Source organism: Platichthys flesus, chromosome 8, assembly GCF_949316205.1.
Source record: "Platichthys flesus chromosome 8, fPlaFle2.1, whole genome shotgun sequence".
NCBI classification, from domain to species: domain Eukaryota; kingdom Metazoa; phylum Chordata; class Actinopteri; order Pleuronectiformes; family Pleuronectidae; genus Platichthys; species Platichthys flesus.
In genome coordinates this window covers 16,243,285-16,259,965 of record NC_084952.1, presented here as the reverse complement: position 1 = coordinate 16,259,965, position 16,681 = coordinate 16,243,285, and the positions used below count along the sequence as shown (strand labels likewise).

The 16,681-nt window shown below is 41.3% G+C and overlaps 1 protein-coding gene across 4 annotated transcripts; it reads right to left on the bottom strand.

Moving 5' to 3' along the window:
• Positions 1 to 1,861: 1,861 nt before the first annotated feature.
• anxa6 (annexin A6) lies at positions 1,862 to 12,783 on the bottom strand. Of its 4 annotated transcripts, none has more exons than XM_062393216.1 (26): positions 12,626 to 12,783; positions 11,678 to 11,731; positions 9,944 to 10,028; positions 9,649 to 9,743; positions 9,411 to 9,524; positions 9,237 to 9,327; positions 9,081 to 9,160; positions 8,899 to 8,955; positions 8,405 to 8,498; positions 7,726 to 7,821; positions 7,534 to 7,592; positions 7,251 to 7,373; positions 7,100 to 7,158; positions 6,743 to 6,821; positions 6,097 to 6,178; positions 5,904 to 5,998; positions 5,637 to 5,750; positions 4,863 to 4,953; positions 4,696 to 4,775; positions 4,429 to 4,482; positions 4,242 to 4,335; positions 4,059 to 4,154; positions 3,882 to 3,940; positions 3,541 to 3,678; positions 2,241 to 2,323; positions 1,862 to 2,148 (listed from the first exon to the last, which is right to left on the bottom strand). In XM_062393216.1, the coding sequence occupies exons 2-25, from the start codon at positions 11,678 to 11,680 to the stop codon at positions 2,264 to 2,266; spliced, it is 1,998 nt and encodes a 665-aa protein (XP_062249200.1). In that variant the 5' UTR covers positions 11,681 to 11,731; positions 12,626 to 12,783; the 3' UTR covers positions 1,862 to 2,148; positions 2,241 to 2,263. The 4 variants fall into 4 exon arrangements, with proteins under 4 accessions (XP_062249200.1, XP_062249203.1, XP_062249199.1 ...); XM_062393219.1 differs by having other exon boundaries at positions 3,556 to 3,678; XM_062393215.1 differs by having other exon boundaries at positions 1,862 to 2,323.
• Between the last annotated feature and the right edge of the window lie 3,898 nt (positions 12,784 to 16,681).

The following is a 16,681-nucleotide window of genomic DNA, read 5'->3' as shown; positions in this document are numbered from 1 at the left end:
GTGAGAGACGGCAATTATCAGACTGGAGCACACACTGTTGCAAGCATGCACGTCGCCCTGCAGGGACACATGTCCAGTCCGCAGCTGATAGTCATTAGTCGTGAGCTACTTAAATCAAAATGTGCTTTTGTTTGCCGACCACTGACTCCAACTGTCCTCTCTTCTCTTCTTTAAACCAGGGACATCGTCGCTGAAAATATCTCTAATAACAAGTAAAATACATCAGGCAACGCACATGCTTCAGGTTTAACTCCAACAGGCGCTTTGCAGCATTTTTAACGGCAAATGTAAAACCCAGACACCAAGAAACCTGTAATAGCACATTTCTCTCAGGATCATGTTAAATATATATTGATGATATAAATACAGTCTTTAAAAAGTACATTGAGTGTTATTTCAGTAGATATTTCATAGATAGGTAACATTTCAATGGGCTGTGATTTAATGGTTTGCTATAAAGACTTGAAAAAGGAAACATACAAATATACATAACATAAAAAATACAGAAATATTGAACTAGATTAAAAATACAATAAACAGAAAAACACCTTCTAGAATTAAATGTCAACTAGTTGAGATTTCCTAATGCATGTAGAGCACAAATCTATATTTTCCCTGTGCTATACAGTTGGCGTCCATGTTATGCTCCAAACAGGAAAACACAAATTTCAGTGACATCACCAAAATGGTCATAACCTACTTTGTATCTTAAGAAGACAATGCCATAAACAACGATAACACGTCAAATATGTTCCGTGGCTGCATCTCAAAATGTTAAAACAAATAAACAACAACTCACCCACACAGCTTGTGTCGGAGAGGCAATTTTTAAGGAAACTGGTGAATCGGGGGGGGGAGCAATTTCACTGTGAGGCTCGGGGAATTCCCATAACCCAGTAAAATGGCCTGTACTGTACAGTCTGAACAGAACCCGGTGTGTGTCCGACTGTGCGGCTCCTTCGTGCACCAGCAACACGACTCATGGAAAATGTATTAGTAACAAGTCAATATTGTATCTGTATGTTATAATCTGGACATTAGCAGTACGCACACCACACTGCATACAGCAGAGCATGTCAACAGAACTGAGTGACTCGAGGAGGCCACAAAAAACTAAGAGCACCATTTAAGACAATTATGCGTATGATGTAAATACAGTAAAGTACATGGTTTGTTTGCACGATCACATCTCGCCGCCGTGAGACTCAGAGGCTGCAAATTAAAAACGTCAGAGACTGAAGCAACACCCATAGTTCACACTGACATAACAGCTTCAGTCTGTTTAGTTCACGCTGTCCTGAACAACACCACAGAACAAAGTTCCCCCGGCCATCAAAAAAGGGAAATTCAAAGAAGTGTATGTTTTGACATCCCCTGAGTTATTAACAATGTGCCATTGGAGTAATCTCTTGAATCTTTTATAATCAACAGCAAATGGAGCAATTTCAGGTTGGGTGTGCCAATAAAACCAGTGTGTGTGTGTGTGGTTGTGTGCGTGTGTGTGTGACTGCTGCAGACTTTGTTGCCTTGGATTTTGGCATAGTGCAGGGGATTTCCTTGCCACATGCGTTTTTTTTCTTCCCTTTCCTCTTTTAACTCAAAGATGGCCTGACAACAGCTGCACTCACAAATACACAATGAACTGAGACACAAAAAAGAACAGACAGCTGTGTTGTACGTGTATAGTTTACAAGTTCAAAATGTGACACATGAAATTAAGTGTTATAAGCATTAATGACATCTTTTTATATTATATTATATTATCATTACATGTGTAGGTGTTTAGATAACTGATTAGATAATTGAACATCAGCGCTGCTGTTTTATATTAAACATGTAAGAAGAAAGAGAAAATACACCATTCTTTGTTTGATTTATTTATTTGATAACTTAAAATCACAGTAATCATTGGGTGGCCAACAATCTAAAGGCACTGCTTGAGTTCTTCTAGTCTCATATGCTGCACATGTGAAGCTCCTCTCTAAGCTAATGTGGACATTTAAAAGTTGCATATGACGTTGTAAAAAAACTAAAACAGAGACATCATCCAGACAGGTGGGACGATCAGACAGGTGAGCAGATAACTGGCATTGGAAGGCTGGGACAGGAGGTCACAGGCCACCTGGTTTGGCTGAGGAGTGGCAGTAGCTGGGAACAAATAAGATGCTGACGTTAACCGCTGCAGTTTCACTCCGCGATCACTCTTTGTGTCTTGTGGTTTGACACCGAACTCTGCTTACGAAGCTGCAGGGACGTGACGTGTTTAATCTTCCCCTCCGCAGAGCATCAGCAGCGTTTTACGGTAGTCTCCCGAAGTGTCACCCTGAAACAGATGACAAAAAAAACACACAAACACAGGCGGGAGCTTAAACTCATGGGAAACACTACGTTCATACGTGTGCTCCTGACATTCAGCACACAGCTTAAACCAAAAATCTGGTTTTACTTCTCCCTCTCGCACAGAAGCAGAACTCTTGAAGTTACTAATACTGAAAAGAATGAGAGTCATGGGGGAGAAGCAGGACTCAGTCAGTCTAAGACACAAAATCTATTTAAATAAGTGAGTTAAAGCTGGAATTGCCCTCCACATCAGCTGACACCCACACTCCCCCCTTTTCATCATCATCACAATTCAATAAAGATGTTATTTTAAAATGAAACGTTCCTCATTTTGAGAATTGGGCTTATTTGTGAGTTTGGTGAGAAGACAGATCACTCGTTTCTGTGCGGAACAGATATACAGATACACACAGCAGCTGGTTAGCTTAGCATAAAACAATGGAAACAGACAGAAACAACTAGCCTGTGAGTGTGATTTACTACAAAAGACATTTTATTTGTTTGTAACCTCAATTCCTGGTGTGTTTCTCAAAATGTCAAAATGTTAAATTATATTTAAACTTTTTTTGTTTTCTGTTTACTCTGGGAGGTCAGTGACTAACTCAATTTGTGTACATTTGTAAAATTGCCAATTTATTAAATGAATCCACAAATTGCTTGAATCTATCAATCTCAACATATGCTATTTAATTGAAGCAGTCTCTCTGAACAGAGCTACACAGATAAAAAAAACCTCAAAACTTAATGGATGAAATATTGTATTTTTTGTCATTTAAACACTTGAGATTAAGCAAGATATGGCAACCTTTGCTGTTGCATAATCTGAGAATATTCCTGTTCAAGCCAATTCAGGGCATTCTGCTTATTTTTGATGTGTTAGTGTAACGATGATTTCATTCGTGAATTATTATAGAACTGTTTCTGGGTACTTCCTGCCTCTGCGGCTGTCAACCAATCATGCAGCGGATATAGAGAGGAAGTTAAGCATGCAAGGGAAATTCCTAAACAGCTGTGCAGTGACCACAGACCTATAGTCCACCGCAGGAAGCTATAGATTAAAGCACCGCACCACAGCAGCAGAAGAAGGATGTGCATCACACACACAGCTACAGAGCATGACACAAACTCCACAGAGACTCACATGAGATGAGACCACGACAAACCAAACAGGAGTGTTAGTAGACAAGGTCTCGGACTTACGATCATGGTTTCTACCTTGATGAATTCATGCAGGGAGGTGTCGTGTGTTTCCTTGAACTCTTTGCGAATGTTGAAAAGGTCGATCTCACTACGGGACACCAAGATGCGGATCAGAGCTCTGTCGTCTGTGCCAAGGCCCTGCGGGGGAGATCAATTCAATTTGAACTGTGCTCCAAATGAAGAATTCACAGAGTAAGACCTAAACATATTACATGCACCAACAAATCAGACTTTATCACTTGCTTCTAGTGCCAAGGCCCCGGTAATGTGCATTAGGCTAGATATAATAAATATATACTAAAGCGTAAGCTTTCAATCTTTGAATCACTATCAATAAATACCTTCATGGCTTTGTACAAACGGTCGGCTAAATAAGAGGGCTGGTTCTTCACACTGCGAACTGCAAAGCAAAGAGAGAGCAAGCAGGGACTGAGAGGGAGTCACAGAGTCGAGATTGTCAGCAGTTTGAATTGTGCTGAAAATTGTGCAAAAAGTTACATGTCAAAGTTGGTCATTACCTATAGCATAAAAGGAATTTTTCACATCGCCCGACATTTCCTTTTTGATAATCTGTTCAATGTCCTTATTGGTGTATCTGACAAACTCCTGGAAAACTGTGAATAGATAAGAGAATGGTTTTTTTAATATATTTCTTTAAAAATATTGGTTCCTCGCTGTGATCCATCTGTCTTAACCTTTACCTTTCCTGAGATGGGGGAAGCTCCTGGTGCACAGGACACTCATGAACTTTATCTCCATGTCATCAGAGTCAGCGTTGCATGCGTCGGCAAGTTCCTGAAAGAGTTTAGGGCGAACAAGAACAAAACATTTAAACCCATTCTTCTATTACAACATTTTAACACAGTCAAATGTCACAGACTAAGTCACCTGAGCATCTGTGTTGGCTCTTTCCATGTCTGCAGATCCCTCCTCTCTTGCACCCTGAACAGAGTTAAAAAAAAGAGTAATATTAATTTAATTATTCATAGTTAAATATCAGTAGGTCACTGCCAGACTGTTTAGTCTTTTCAATGAGTAATTGTGAAAGAAAATTGTGGAGGCGATCAAATCTGCTACTGTCATCAGAAAGACTGCAGACAGTGAGTAGGTGTGGAAATCAAACACAGTCGAAGTTCTCATGATGGCAAGATTCACCTGCACGAGGGAAACGAGGATGCGGCAGAAGAGGCCTGATGTGTCTGACTGTATGGCATCTTCCAGAGACTTCTTATAGGCTGTGAAAGGATGTATATATAAATATATATATAGTTATCTCAAACAGGGAAGCGACTTTAAAGCCGTTGGTGAGTTTTAAAGCTCACCGTTCCGATAAGCAGCATTCATGGCATGTATTTCCTCGTTGCTCCTGGTGACCAGAATCTCGATGAGAGCGTGTTCGTCTGTCCCGGCACCCTGTTGAAGTCCATTTTTATAAAGTGAGTCCCCACAAAAAGCAAAGAAGTTTCACAGTTGTAAGCCTCCACCGACGAGTGCTTTTTCAGGCTACAGACACAGGCGTCAGAAAAACAAAATTTCACCATGACCTTTGATCACTGAAATGTAACCAGTTGATCTTTGAGTCCAAGTGACAGAAGAAAGGAAGAAATGTCCTTAAGTCAGAGATGAGATATCACATTCAAGAGGCCAAAGACATTTTGACCAACCTAATCTGATAAATGAATCCATACATCTATGTGAACATTTGTGCCAAATTTGTAAGGATACTCCTTTGGCATTGAAAGGTCGCAGTTACCTATGACCAAATTCGAATCAGTTCATCCGTGAGTCCAATTGAACATTTGTACCGAATTTGAAGAAATTCCCTCAAGGCGCTCTTGAGATATTGTGTTCACAATGGGACGGTCACAAAACATGGTGTCTATGGCCACTGGCTGTGTTGTATGTTGATTTGTATCAATGACTTCTCATAAGCATATTCCTCTGAACCCAATTCTTCTCTGTTCAGAGTAAAGGGTGAATCATGGTTTCTATATGAGGAAATGCAGTCAGTGTCTGATAAGTTATAAATCCATAAAAATGCAAATTTATTTGACTTTCAAATTCGCTCTGTGTTTGTTGATTTGTGTCTGCTGTACCTCCATTGCTTTCCTCATCATTTTGGCATCGAACTCTGCGGGAGTCAACATGAGGCCGATGATCAGCCTCTCTAGGTTCTTGGACAGTTCAGACTTCAGGTCCTTCATCAGATCCTGAGACCACAATACAACTCAAATTAGAGACTTGACAGTTTTTGGGATTAAACAGAAGTTTATCTGCAGCAAACAAATTAAGAGGTACCAGATGTGCAACGACTTGAATCCTCATTTATTTTTAATTTATTTAAAAATAATAATTTCTCTCACCCTTCCCAGTAGGGATTTGAACGTCTGCCGGATCTCTTGCCTCTGGGCATTGCTTCTCTGGGCAACAATGTCAATGATTGCATCTTCATCGGTGCCTGTGGTTGAAAAAGAGGTGATAACCGTTTAAAAATGTGTCTTTAAGAAATTTGTGGTACCAGTGTAAATGTGCTGTAGTTTTCAGGGGGCTGCATACCAAATCCTTTCATTGCTTTCCTCAGAGCTTGTGCATCAGCAGCAGGGTCAAAGTTGTGTGTTGGGCCGATTGTTGGCCTTAGCTAAATAGAGAAAAGGAAAAAATTGGAAGAATGAGAATCACTTTTCCACATAAACTCAAATATAATGTGAAGTGGCAAGTTGAGACTGTCAAGCTTGAATTGAATATAGCAGTTAAACATGAAGAGGCCTGCAAAGCATGCAAAGTGTACATTTTAATTAATGGTTTACTGTTAAAAGGGTATTTAGATAAAAATGATCCTAAAACTGCGTGCTAAGCTTTATGGTAATTATCTCCTGACATTTGAGTGGGATTGCACCCTCTTGAGGTTAGAAGCCGCGACACCACCAATAATTAATAGGTGGGCGGACTGAAACCCAAGTCAGTCACGAACAGCGTTCTTGAGATTGCCTTTTGTTGACAAATATGCTGAGATCTTTTTGACATTCACCAACTCCTCGGACGAGGTGACGTGAGCGGTTGCTTTGGGAGAACATTATGACAAAAAATTTTTGTAATGCAAGACGCAGATCACTGAAGGGCAGGCGTACAATTCAGGTGCATTCCACGGCCAAGCCAAACATGCAATGACACATCTAAAGTGAGAGCAAACGGGGGCCCCAACCTGCACTTTGGTCATGGAACTTAATTCCCACATCTTGTAGGCCATCTGAGCGGCTTCAGGGAAGAACTCTCCAGCTAAACTGTAATGATCAGTTTGACACAGCACAGGAGACTCAGCAAAGCCAGAAACCTCAAGTTGTAAAAGGTGGATACATTTCTAGGAAGGGGAGACTATGATACAATTAACTCAACACTGTTTTTACATAGAAAAAATGGCTCCATTGCAATGACGACAAACGTCTCCCTTTGTGATGATAAACAATTTCTGCAGCTTTAACATTTTAGTAACTCTTGAATAGTGGTGTTCTAGCACCCCCCTCTGGTGGCTGCCTCGGTCTGCAGCCTTACTGTGACTTACTCATCATCTCCTCCACACAAATTCAGCAGAGTCCTCTTGTAATCCCCTGATGTGTCATCCTGTTTGGTTTAAACGTAAACAAAATTATATTAGTGTCAAACTTTATCGTATTCTTCGAGCATTTGGAAATCTTGGTAGTTTTTTTCCTCACCATAATCATGTTATAAAGCGATTTCTCGTATCTGAGGCGGAAAAACTCGCGAATGTCCAGCATGTCTAACTCAGAGCGAGAAATCATGATCCTGATCAGGGTGTTGTCTGCTGTGCCCAGACCCTGGAAATGAGGGAGGCAGAATAATGTGACAATGATAAAGAGTACTGACCAATTTCAATACAGAGAATACAAAATGTGTTCTAATGACATTGTAGCTCAGGAAGGTCTGTAAAAAGCTGTAACCAGACTGAATGTCTCTTTTTCCATAGTGTGTGTTTACCTTCATTGACTTGTAGAGGCGCCCGGCAAAGAACATGGGGACGCTCCTTATGCACTGGACTGTGATAGAACATCAGGAGAGAGGCCGGCATTAGTTGACAACTTGACATCACAGACCAAACTCCTGTCATGAAGCGGTGCATTCACTGCAGGAATGTCTGAAGCTTGTCGCGTGTGCTGAGTGTTTCATTACCAACGGCCAGCATCAGCCTCTCAAAGTCTCCAGACAGCTCGCTCTTGATGCTGTCTTCGATAGACTTCTCTGCAATCTTCTCGTATTCATCAAAAACTAAACCAATCAGAATCAGAATCAGAATCAGAATCAGAAAGGATTTATTGCCAAGTAGGTTTTCACCTACCTGGAAATTTGTTAAAAAAGGTGCATACATTGAACATTAAACATAAAAACACAATAAGTACTTCAAAAACACAATAAGTACTTCACAAGAAATAACTATACATAAAACAAAACTAAATATATACAAGATATAAAAATTAAAATGCAAAACAGGAGAGAATGAGGATGTGCAACAACAGACAGCGAGGCAGCAACTGTGTTTCAGTTGTATTGGTTACACCGATGGATTGTTGTCATTTCACTCTTCTACATGTAAAAATACAATCTCTCTTTAAACACAGTGCATTCAAGAAACACAATGTGTTTCACCTAAAAACATCTGTGATGATCATTTTTCAACTTCAGCAGGCCTCAGTAGAGTACGTGTCGCTGTGATGAATTTCACTACTACTTGACATCACTCGACAATTACCCTCCTTTAACCACCTTTAATGAGCCATTACCTCCTGAGGTCAGTGTGGGAATGTGTCAAATGCCTAGGTGTTGTGTTAATTTCCCCGAGAGTCGTACTCACCCATGTGGAGGTGGGTCATGCTGCGGTTTCCCAGGATCATGATGAATTTGGACTCGTCGGTCCCCCACTGCTCCTCTCCTGCTGCAAACAGGTCCTATGCAGGGGTGAGTGAACACAGCATGACATGAGAATGAGTAAGGAAAATAAAGTTAGAGAAAATCCCCTATGGTCTTTCATTGTATGCAGGGCATGTCTAACTTAATATTGCATTTATACAGACAAAAGCATATCAACATCTTTGGTTGAAGTGCCTTGAAGATCCATACTTTCGATTAGTCAATTCAATTCATTTGATTAAGCTTTACTGGAACGACATTTACATGTATTGCCATAGCAAATGCAATATTGAAGACAATGAAAGACTCATCTTAACAATAACAATGTAAATGTATGATGTAACGAGAGAGAGGTTGGATGCAAATGTTTTTTTGTTTGTTTTTATAAAATAAAATGAAATAAAAAAGAATTAGTCATTAAATGTTTCAAATTCTCACTTGTGCATCCTGCTCCACCAGGTCTGCATCCACCACACCTGACTCGTCTCTGGTCCCCTGAAACCATGGCAACACAGTCACCATCAGACAATAAAAACAGCACAGTACTCTGGCTACGACAGGCGCTGCAGGACTGACTGGATATTCCACTGTCGATCACATCAACTCCTGGGTGAACCGACCTGAAGTAAAACAACCAGCATCTTCTTAAAGTGACCCGAGGTGTCCATGACTATGTCCTCCTCCATGTCTCTGCCATAGGCTACAGACAAACACAGATGTCAGTGTTAAATGTTGACAGAAGCGAAACAAATGACATCCCTTTAAACATTCCTTACCATCTTTGTACGCTGCAACCATCTCGTGTATCTGCTTGTTGTTTCTAGATGCCAGGACTTCGATCAGGCACCTCTCGTGTGTCCCAGCTCCCTGAAAACAGAGCATGGCCTCAAAAAATACAAAGTAACCTCTGGAGTATGAGCAAGAATCTGACAATGAGGTAAACGTCTTACCTTTACTGCATCGTGGATCTCTTTGGCATCGTGGTAGGCTGGAGTTCTCATCAGACTGACGATGAGCCGCTCAAACTTGCCTGTCAGCTCATACTTCAGATCCTCAATCAGGTCCTTGTGAAACAACATTAGATTTATGTCTAACAATGAAGGAAATAACTACCTGGCGTGAACAGAGAATTTAGAACAAACTTCTAATTTGGATGAATAACGTGATGATGAGATGTATTTTTGGTACCTGTCCAAAGCTGCTCTTGTACGCTGCAATCGTTTCCTGCCTCTGTGCGTTGCTTCTTGAAGTGACCAGGTCCAAGATGGCCTCTTTGTCACTACCTGAGAAACACAAGGCATCCTTTTTAAGCATCGAAACTCTGATCTCTGATTGTGTCACTGTCAATCACAAATGGGTGCTGTTGGGTTTTTTGATAAGATTTGAAATAATGTATCTTGTGATTTGGCGCTATACAAATAAAATTGTAGTTAATTGTACTGAAGTTGAAAGAGGACCACTCGTGGATCAGCAAGGGACTCACCAATGCCTTTCATGGCATTGTAAAGCGCCTCAGCATCAGCGCTGGCATCAAAGTCTGGAGCATCTGTTATTGTGCCTCTGAACACCTGCAAGGGAAATAGTTTGAACTTTTTTCAGAGGTGAGACATTTCTAAGTGAGAGGAGTCTAAGACAGAGAACACAGTGATGTGACATAACACGTGTGTAGAAATACAACTTTTTCACTCTAAAGTTCTCTCTCTAAAATCTAAAGCTTTGTTGGTCATGTTGGTTTGAACCGCAGCCAGCTGGACTGTGGTTACGGATGTGAGGCTACTAGCCACAGTTTAGGTCATGGCCTCAAAATAGTGGTGGGAAAAACATTTTAAATATGTATGTAGGTCTTGGTATAGGGTAAATATGTTATTTACATTTTTTCCACACTAGCCACATGTCTTTAGGGATGTCCATTCATTCCCTGTGTAATGTGAATTTGGTAAACCCAGTCATGGTACCAAGAGGATAAAACCTAATAAGTTTGATGATTCTGTGAGCATGTTTCATTGTGACCACGTTAGCACTCTGTTACTTTAACAACTTTTGAAAACTCATTCTGCTATCACCCCGTTTGTGGCCAACTTCTTCTTCCCTTCCTTTTTCATATTATAGAGTTGAGAAAGAGGTTGGATATAAACTGGTTGGATATGAACCTTCTCAGGGAATTAGGGTGTCTTTCAGGGTGGGAGTAGAGGACTGTGTAAAAAAGTGGAAGAGCCAAGGAGAAGAGGCCAAGTCTGCCATGACAGCAGCTGCTGTATGTGTATGCATCTGTGTGTGTGTGTGTGTTTGTGTGTGTGTGTGTGTGTGTTGAGGTGGGACAGTGGGTGTGTACGAATGGCAGGGAGTCAGGTTTCACATCTCTTTGCAGGGGTCTGACATACAGTTGCTCAAATACAGTGAAACAAGTCAGAGTTTACAAACACACCACTGATAATTCAGGTTCCGCATAAAGACGCTGTGTTAAATATAAAGTTACTGCTCACATTAAGACATTTTAGTTATGAGTTAAGAGCTTTGACAAATAGGAAAGCTTGGCCTTTACGTGCAGGAGCTCAAACTGCAGCTGCTGCCGTAGAGATTACTGCATTGAGGCAAACTGCCAAAGTGTTCCCTCCACCCTGCACATGCTCTGATCCTCTGCTTCACGACAAAGACCATCACTCCTCACGACAGCTGGGAAGCTTCACCCACATAGTACCAGGAACACAATACAACCGCCAAGCAACAGAGATCTCCGCCCTAACGAAGATTTAACATCGTGCAATTCATTTTGATCCATTCCTTCCTTCCTTCCTCTCTGAGTGTTGTTTGTCTCCTCTGTTGCCAGGGCCGCAACTTCCCAGAATACATTTACCGGCGAGTGCGTTTTTCACGTCAGGTAGGAGAAGAATGGCGGCGCACTGACCTATAGCTTGGACAATAACGCTGGATACCTGCCAAATGGTTTTAAATAACTCTACGAATCCATCAACTTTGCTAAGGTGCAGTCAGGTGTGTGGGCCGCTGGTATCGTTGACACCCTACACTGCTGCCTGTATGAGGAGGAGGGCTCACATGGTGACAGGTGGCAGAAAAAAGACCTGACTCTGTCCCAAACCTCATTCAAGGGTGCACAAAACCACCAAGGTTCCATAGCCACGAGATCTGCTCTGCAGCACGATATACATTCCACATCATACTTACATAATGCAAGAGGAGAAAGGATCAGATCACTTACCATTTCTATATTTGGTCTTCTGTGTCAACACTGCAGGAATCAATAGTTTGAGGCCTGGAGAGAGAGAGAGAGAGAGAGAGAAAAGCTGATGTAGGTCTGGGTGACACCCTTTTCAAATCATCCATCTCTGATCGAAGGTGTCCTTCTCCTCCGACGTGTGGGGAAAGTGTGTTGCAAAGAGACATGGAGATGAAGCTAATAAGGTGGTCCTGTTCAGTGTGTGGCACTAACTCAGAGCAGGAGCACGGCACCAGGAAAAGAACAAGGAGTTTCTCTTATACTTCACCTCCCATTCACCTAAAATGGAATTAGCAGTAAACCGATTGGCAGGGAAATTGTCTCGCCCCTTTTTCCGGACACACTCAAACCTATAGTGCGGCCTTTCAGGAGAGTATGGAGGCACAGCTAGTTTGAACAAGCTAGTTCCAGATCAGCTGACTTTCACATATTACACACATTAGAGTTATAATGTAAATCAATGAAATCTGGATGATATCAGTATGACACATGTTTGACTCTGTTCAGATTCTCTAAGTAGAGAGAGGGGGTTAAACTCCATGCTGGGTTTAAATGTTGTACTGTTTGTTTAAGAGAGAAGATAAGCTCTGTAAAAATAGCTTGCACACTTTGAATTCATGTCATAACCATGGTCTGCTGTGGGGGACCATGGGGACTTGGCCTCTCTATACTCAGAGCCACACCCTTCTTCTGTACCCCACTTTGAAGAATAAACTCCACATCCATATATCTAACTAAAGATGTCTTTGTCCCCTACTTGTATGTTTGGATACACTAGAACTATCACTTTTACCTATAATCCTAATTAAATCAGGGGTATGTTGCCGGCTGCAGCAATGCATTGGCACAGACGGCAATAATGACTCATCAGCAAACTTGAAGAGGCAGCCGAGATACGACTGGTGAAGAATCACAGATGTGAAAGCTTACCTTCGCTGTACAGGAGGTGTGTTGGGTTGTAGTGGTCCTGCTGTCTCTGCTCTGTCCCCGCTAACCCGCTCTGTCTGTCTGTCTGTATGTCTGTGGGCCTGTGTGTCTCACAGCTGTGAGGTCCCGTTACGTGTCCACCTACTCCGTGACGCAGCGACTGCAGCGCACTCTCGCGGCGCATCTCCAAAGTGTGCTTGTGTGTGTGTGAGTGTGTGTGTGTGTGTGTGTGTGTGTGTGTGCGTGTGTGTGTGCGCGCGTGCGTGCGTGTGAGTGTGCGTGTGAGTGTGTGTCTTACACAGTCAGTGTGTCTCAACTAAAGTGGAATACCAGATGAGGCCGGCGCGCCTGAATTACGCATGGTTTTACGCACACGTTTTTCTGCATCTTAAAAGACGCAGACAGCAGCAGTTGCCTGTCTTGCTTTCTAGTTTCCCCTTCCAACTGAAGACGTGAAGCAGCAGTAACTCATAAAAAAATGATCACATTTCACTTTCCCTTTGACACATGACAGACCTTAAATGTAATTTTTTCACGGGGGGCGGGCGGGGGCACCGATTCTGCGTGCTCTATTTCTGTCCTGTCATGCCCCTATTCCAGTAAACGGGGGAGAGACATCAGCATAGCCTGGTGGGAGGGGTGGGGGGAGGTGTTACTGTCAGCATTGTTGGCTACAGAAGGCTCAAAGTACCAAATGTGAAAGAAATGTTCCAGTAGCTTTCACAACCCCACTTAAACGCTCAGTGGTGGTTTGATGGAGGTCACAGACAAGACATATCCCACAGTTTAGGTCTGAGGGGCTGAGACCAGATAGAGATGGCGCTCTTCAGGCAATGATACAGCCGTTCTGGCCTTTTTGTGGCCCACACGAAATGGACATGGGCCTAAAGTGGCCTCCGTTTAAAATACCAAATAACTCAAAAGCAGTGTGGGACTTTTAATAAATACAATTATTTGACTTCTTTCTCCCTTTATTCTGATGTCTTCGTCTCATACTATCCCGGTGCAACTTTAATTTTGCCTCCGCCTGTATTCAGACAGGGGACCATATGAGGTAGTGAAAGGTAATTGTTATGTACTGCCCTCTTGTGCTTTGAAAATGCATTGGACGCATCAGGAAAGCCATTAAGGAAATTGTTAGGGCCACCGCATATATACAGTAAAATATAACATAGTTCCTTGCTTGAGGTACACTGCATAAGTCAGTCCTTCAGAACAGTGCTCATTGGCTCTACCAACAGGATTTATTATATTAATGTTGGTAATATTCAGGTGAAAGGGATCTATTGACAGAAATTGTACATAAAATAATGAGTGACCCTTACTCCTTGTGCTAGTTGATGGGAACAATATGTCATTTATTTGATCACCGAATATAAACTATAAGGTTTTGCATGAATTTTCAGAATTATATTAAATGAAATGTGTCCCACACTGTGATTCTTGTAAGGCGACAGAAGCCATGATTGGATACTGGGTTATTCTCTGACAATAGGTTTTTAAAGCATGTTAAATCATCCACTATCTAAAATCCCAAAATATCAAAGTAACTTTTAAGTAAGGCTGTCAGATATATGTAGTAAAGTAGAAAATACAAGGGTTTTCTCTGAAATGTGTCTCAAAAGCAGCATGGAATGACACAGACACACTCTCACACAATAATTCCATGTCCATCTTCTTACTGTGCTTAGTTTCTCATGGGAATGATCAGGTAATCCAATCCTTAATGGTAATGTGTAATTTGAAAAACTGGAACTTTTATGTTTTTTGACACTTTTTCCAGAGTTGATCGATCAGTTGTTCAATCAGAAATGTTCTGACAACCAAATTATTGACTACTGTTGTAGCTCTTAGATATTACCGTTATGAAATCAAATATATACTTCAACCAGGATTGCTAAACCCTTAAAAGTACCAACTGTAAAATACAATTAAAAAAAATTCTAGGACTGCAAAGCAGCTCTGAGCGAGCTCAAGCACATGCATTTTGAAGCGTTGCATGTGTTTTGCCTTTTGCCTGAAAAAATAAATAATAATTACAACAACTTTATTTTCACACTGATCTTTAAACTTTTTTACTTATTGACTGTCCAAAAACGTGATGTCTGTCTGCTTTATCTTCAAAGGAAATGTGTGCAAATCAGTTTCCTATGTCTTAATTCCTGTCTCAAACTGCACATACAGAACCAGTCTGAACTGGCTCAGACAAACAGCCTTAGTTCTTCTATGTATGATCCTCACATTTGACTGTTCCCCATCATCACTCTGAGATCACTCTGAGATCACTCTGAGATCACTCTGAGGTTTGTGTTGATCTCATGATCAACACATTACTACATATGCCTCTCTATATTGTGTATATAGTATTATTATTATGATTTATTACATTATATCGGTACACCATTAGGAGTAATAGTGGCTGTCTAATTTCAGATACTCCCTTCTCTCCATGCTCTATCTCTAAGCTTTATCATAAAGGCAGGTTTTAAGCCTACTCTTAAACGTACCGAGGGGGTCTGCCTCCTGTACTGAAACTGGGAGACGATTCCACAGGAGAGGAGCTCGATTGCTGTAAACTCTGGCTCCTACTCTACTTTAGAGACTTTAGGATCAACAAGTAAGCCGGAATTCTGGGAGCACAGATCTCTGGTAAGGTGATATGGTACCCAGAGCTCTTCAGTGTATGATGGTGCCATATTATTTGTGTTTTACTTGTAGGGGAGGAGTACAAACATTTTAGGCCACGTGGGAAACCCCAGACATATTCAATGTGACTTTACAGAGCAGGGATGAGAATTAATCTCTGTGAGAGTTGCTCTCAATTTATAAGAATGAATGTCCTCAATGTATGAAATTCATCTCTTTATGAAAATGTTTAATTCCAAATCATTTAAATTCAGGTCCCTCTTATTGCATTTACCTTATTTTATCAGATTTTTACACTCACTTTTGTCAACCACAAACAATTTATTTTATGAGTGAAATGCCACTCTATTGAAAGATGTCCAGTATGATCATGATAAGACCTGTCACATGATCAGAGTCCAGGCCTGAACAGCTCCATTTGTCAACATTAACTCAGGGTCATAGCGCCTCCTACTGATTCGCCATGAACAGGAGTTTTTTAAAAAGTCCATTGTACATTGTCCAATCAGCCCAAAACCTTACATTTTCACAGTGTGGTCTGCACTTGATGGCATGGACTGTGTTGCCTGATTATGCATCTTTTTGCATAGTTAAAACAGCAGCATTACACATTTCTCCTAAAATACACATTATTTAACATCTACTTATCCATGCTACAAACCTATACATTTGAAAGTGTTGAATCAAAACTCATGAAAACCAAACAAAATAACAAATGGAGTGAGCACAAAAGCATTTTTGACATTCTGAATAGGATTTGCGGTTCACAGTTCTCACCCTGTGCTCTCAGTGCAATAATGAGCACATTATGATCCCAAGTGGTCGGCGGCGAGAAAGGCTACTTTGTAAGTAAATCCATTGAGTGGGAGGGTCACTCAGGCCTGTGTTGTAGATATCGCAGTAAAAATCATGTTTCCCTCATCGGAGTCAACAGAGTGGATATTTTTGTACCAGTGCGCTGTTTACAACTCACCAGTTACCAGTAACTCCTCGTGGACCTAAGGACAAGGTAAATATCTGTCTATTTGAATATTATAGCCGCAAGCCAGATAGATTCAAGTCAGTATCTTGTGCTCTAATCTTCGTCTCTTACTTTTATGTTGTGCAATATTACATCTGAGCTGTTTCTTTAATGTGCTCTGGAAAGCGATAAAAAACACTTCATTGACTATTTACTGATCTTCACTCTGATTACCATCAACCCTCTGATCATAAATCGGCACAGCACGTGTGTAGTAGCTGGTGTAAAGTTAACTATTACCTCCCCATTGTCCTTCTGGTAACAGTATATCAAGAAGCAATATCTGCAGATAGGTAAGCCACAAGCTTTATGTTTGGTCAAAGGTACTTTGGCCGTGGATGCAGGCGGCGTTCCCACTCGCCTCCTGCCAGCTGAGGTAGATGCCAGGAGGG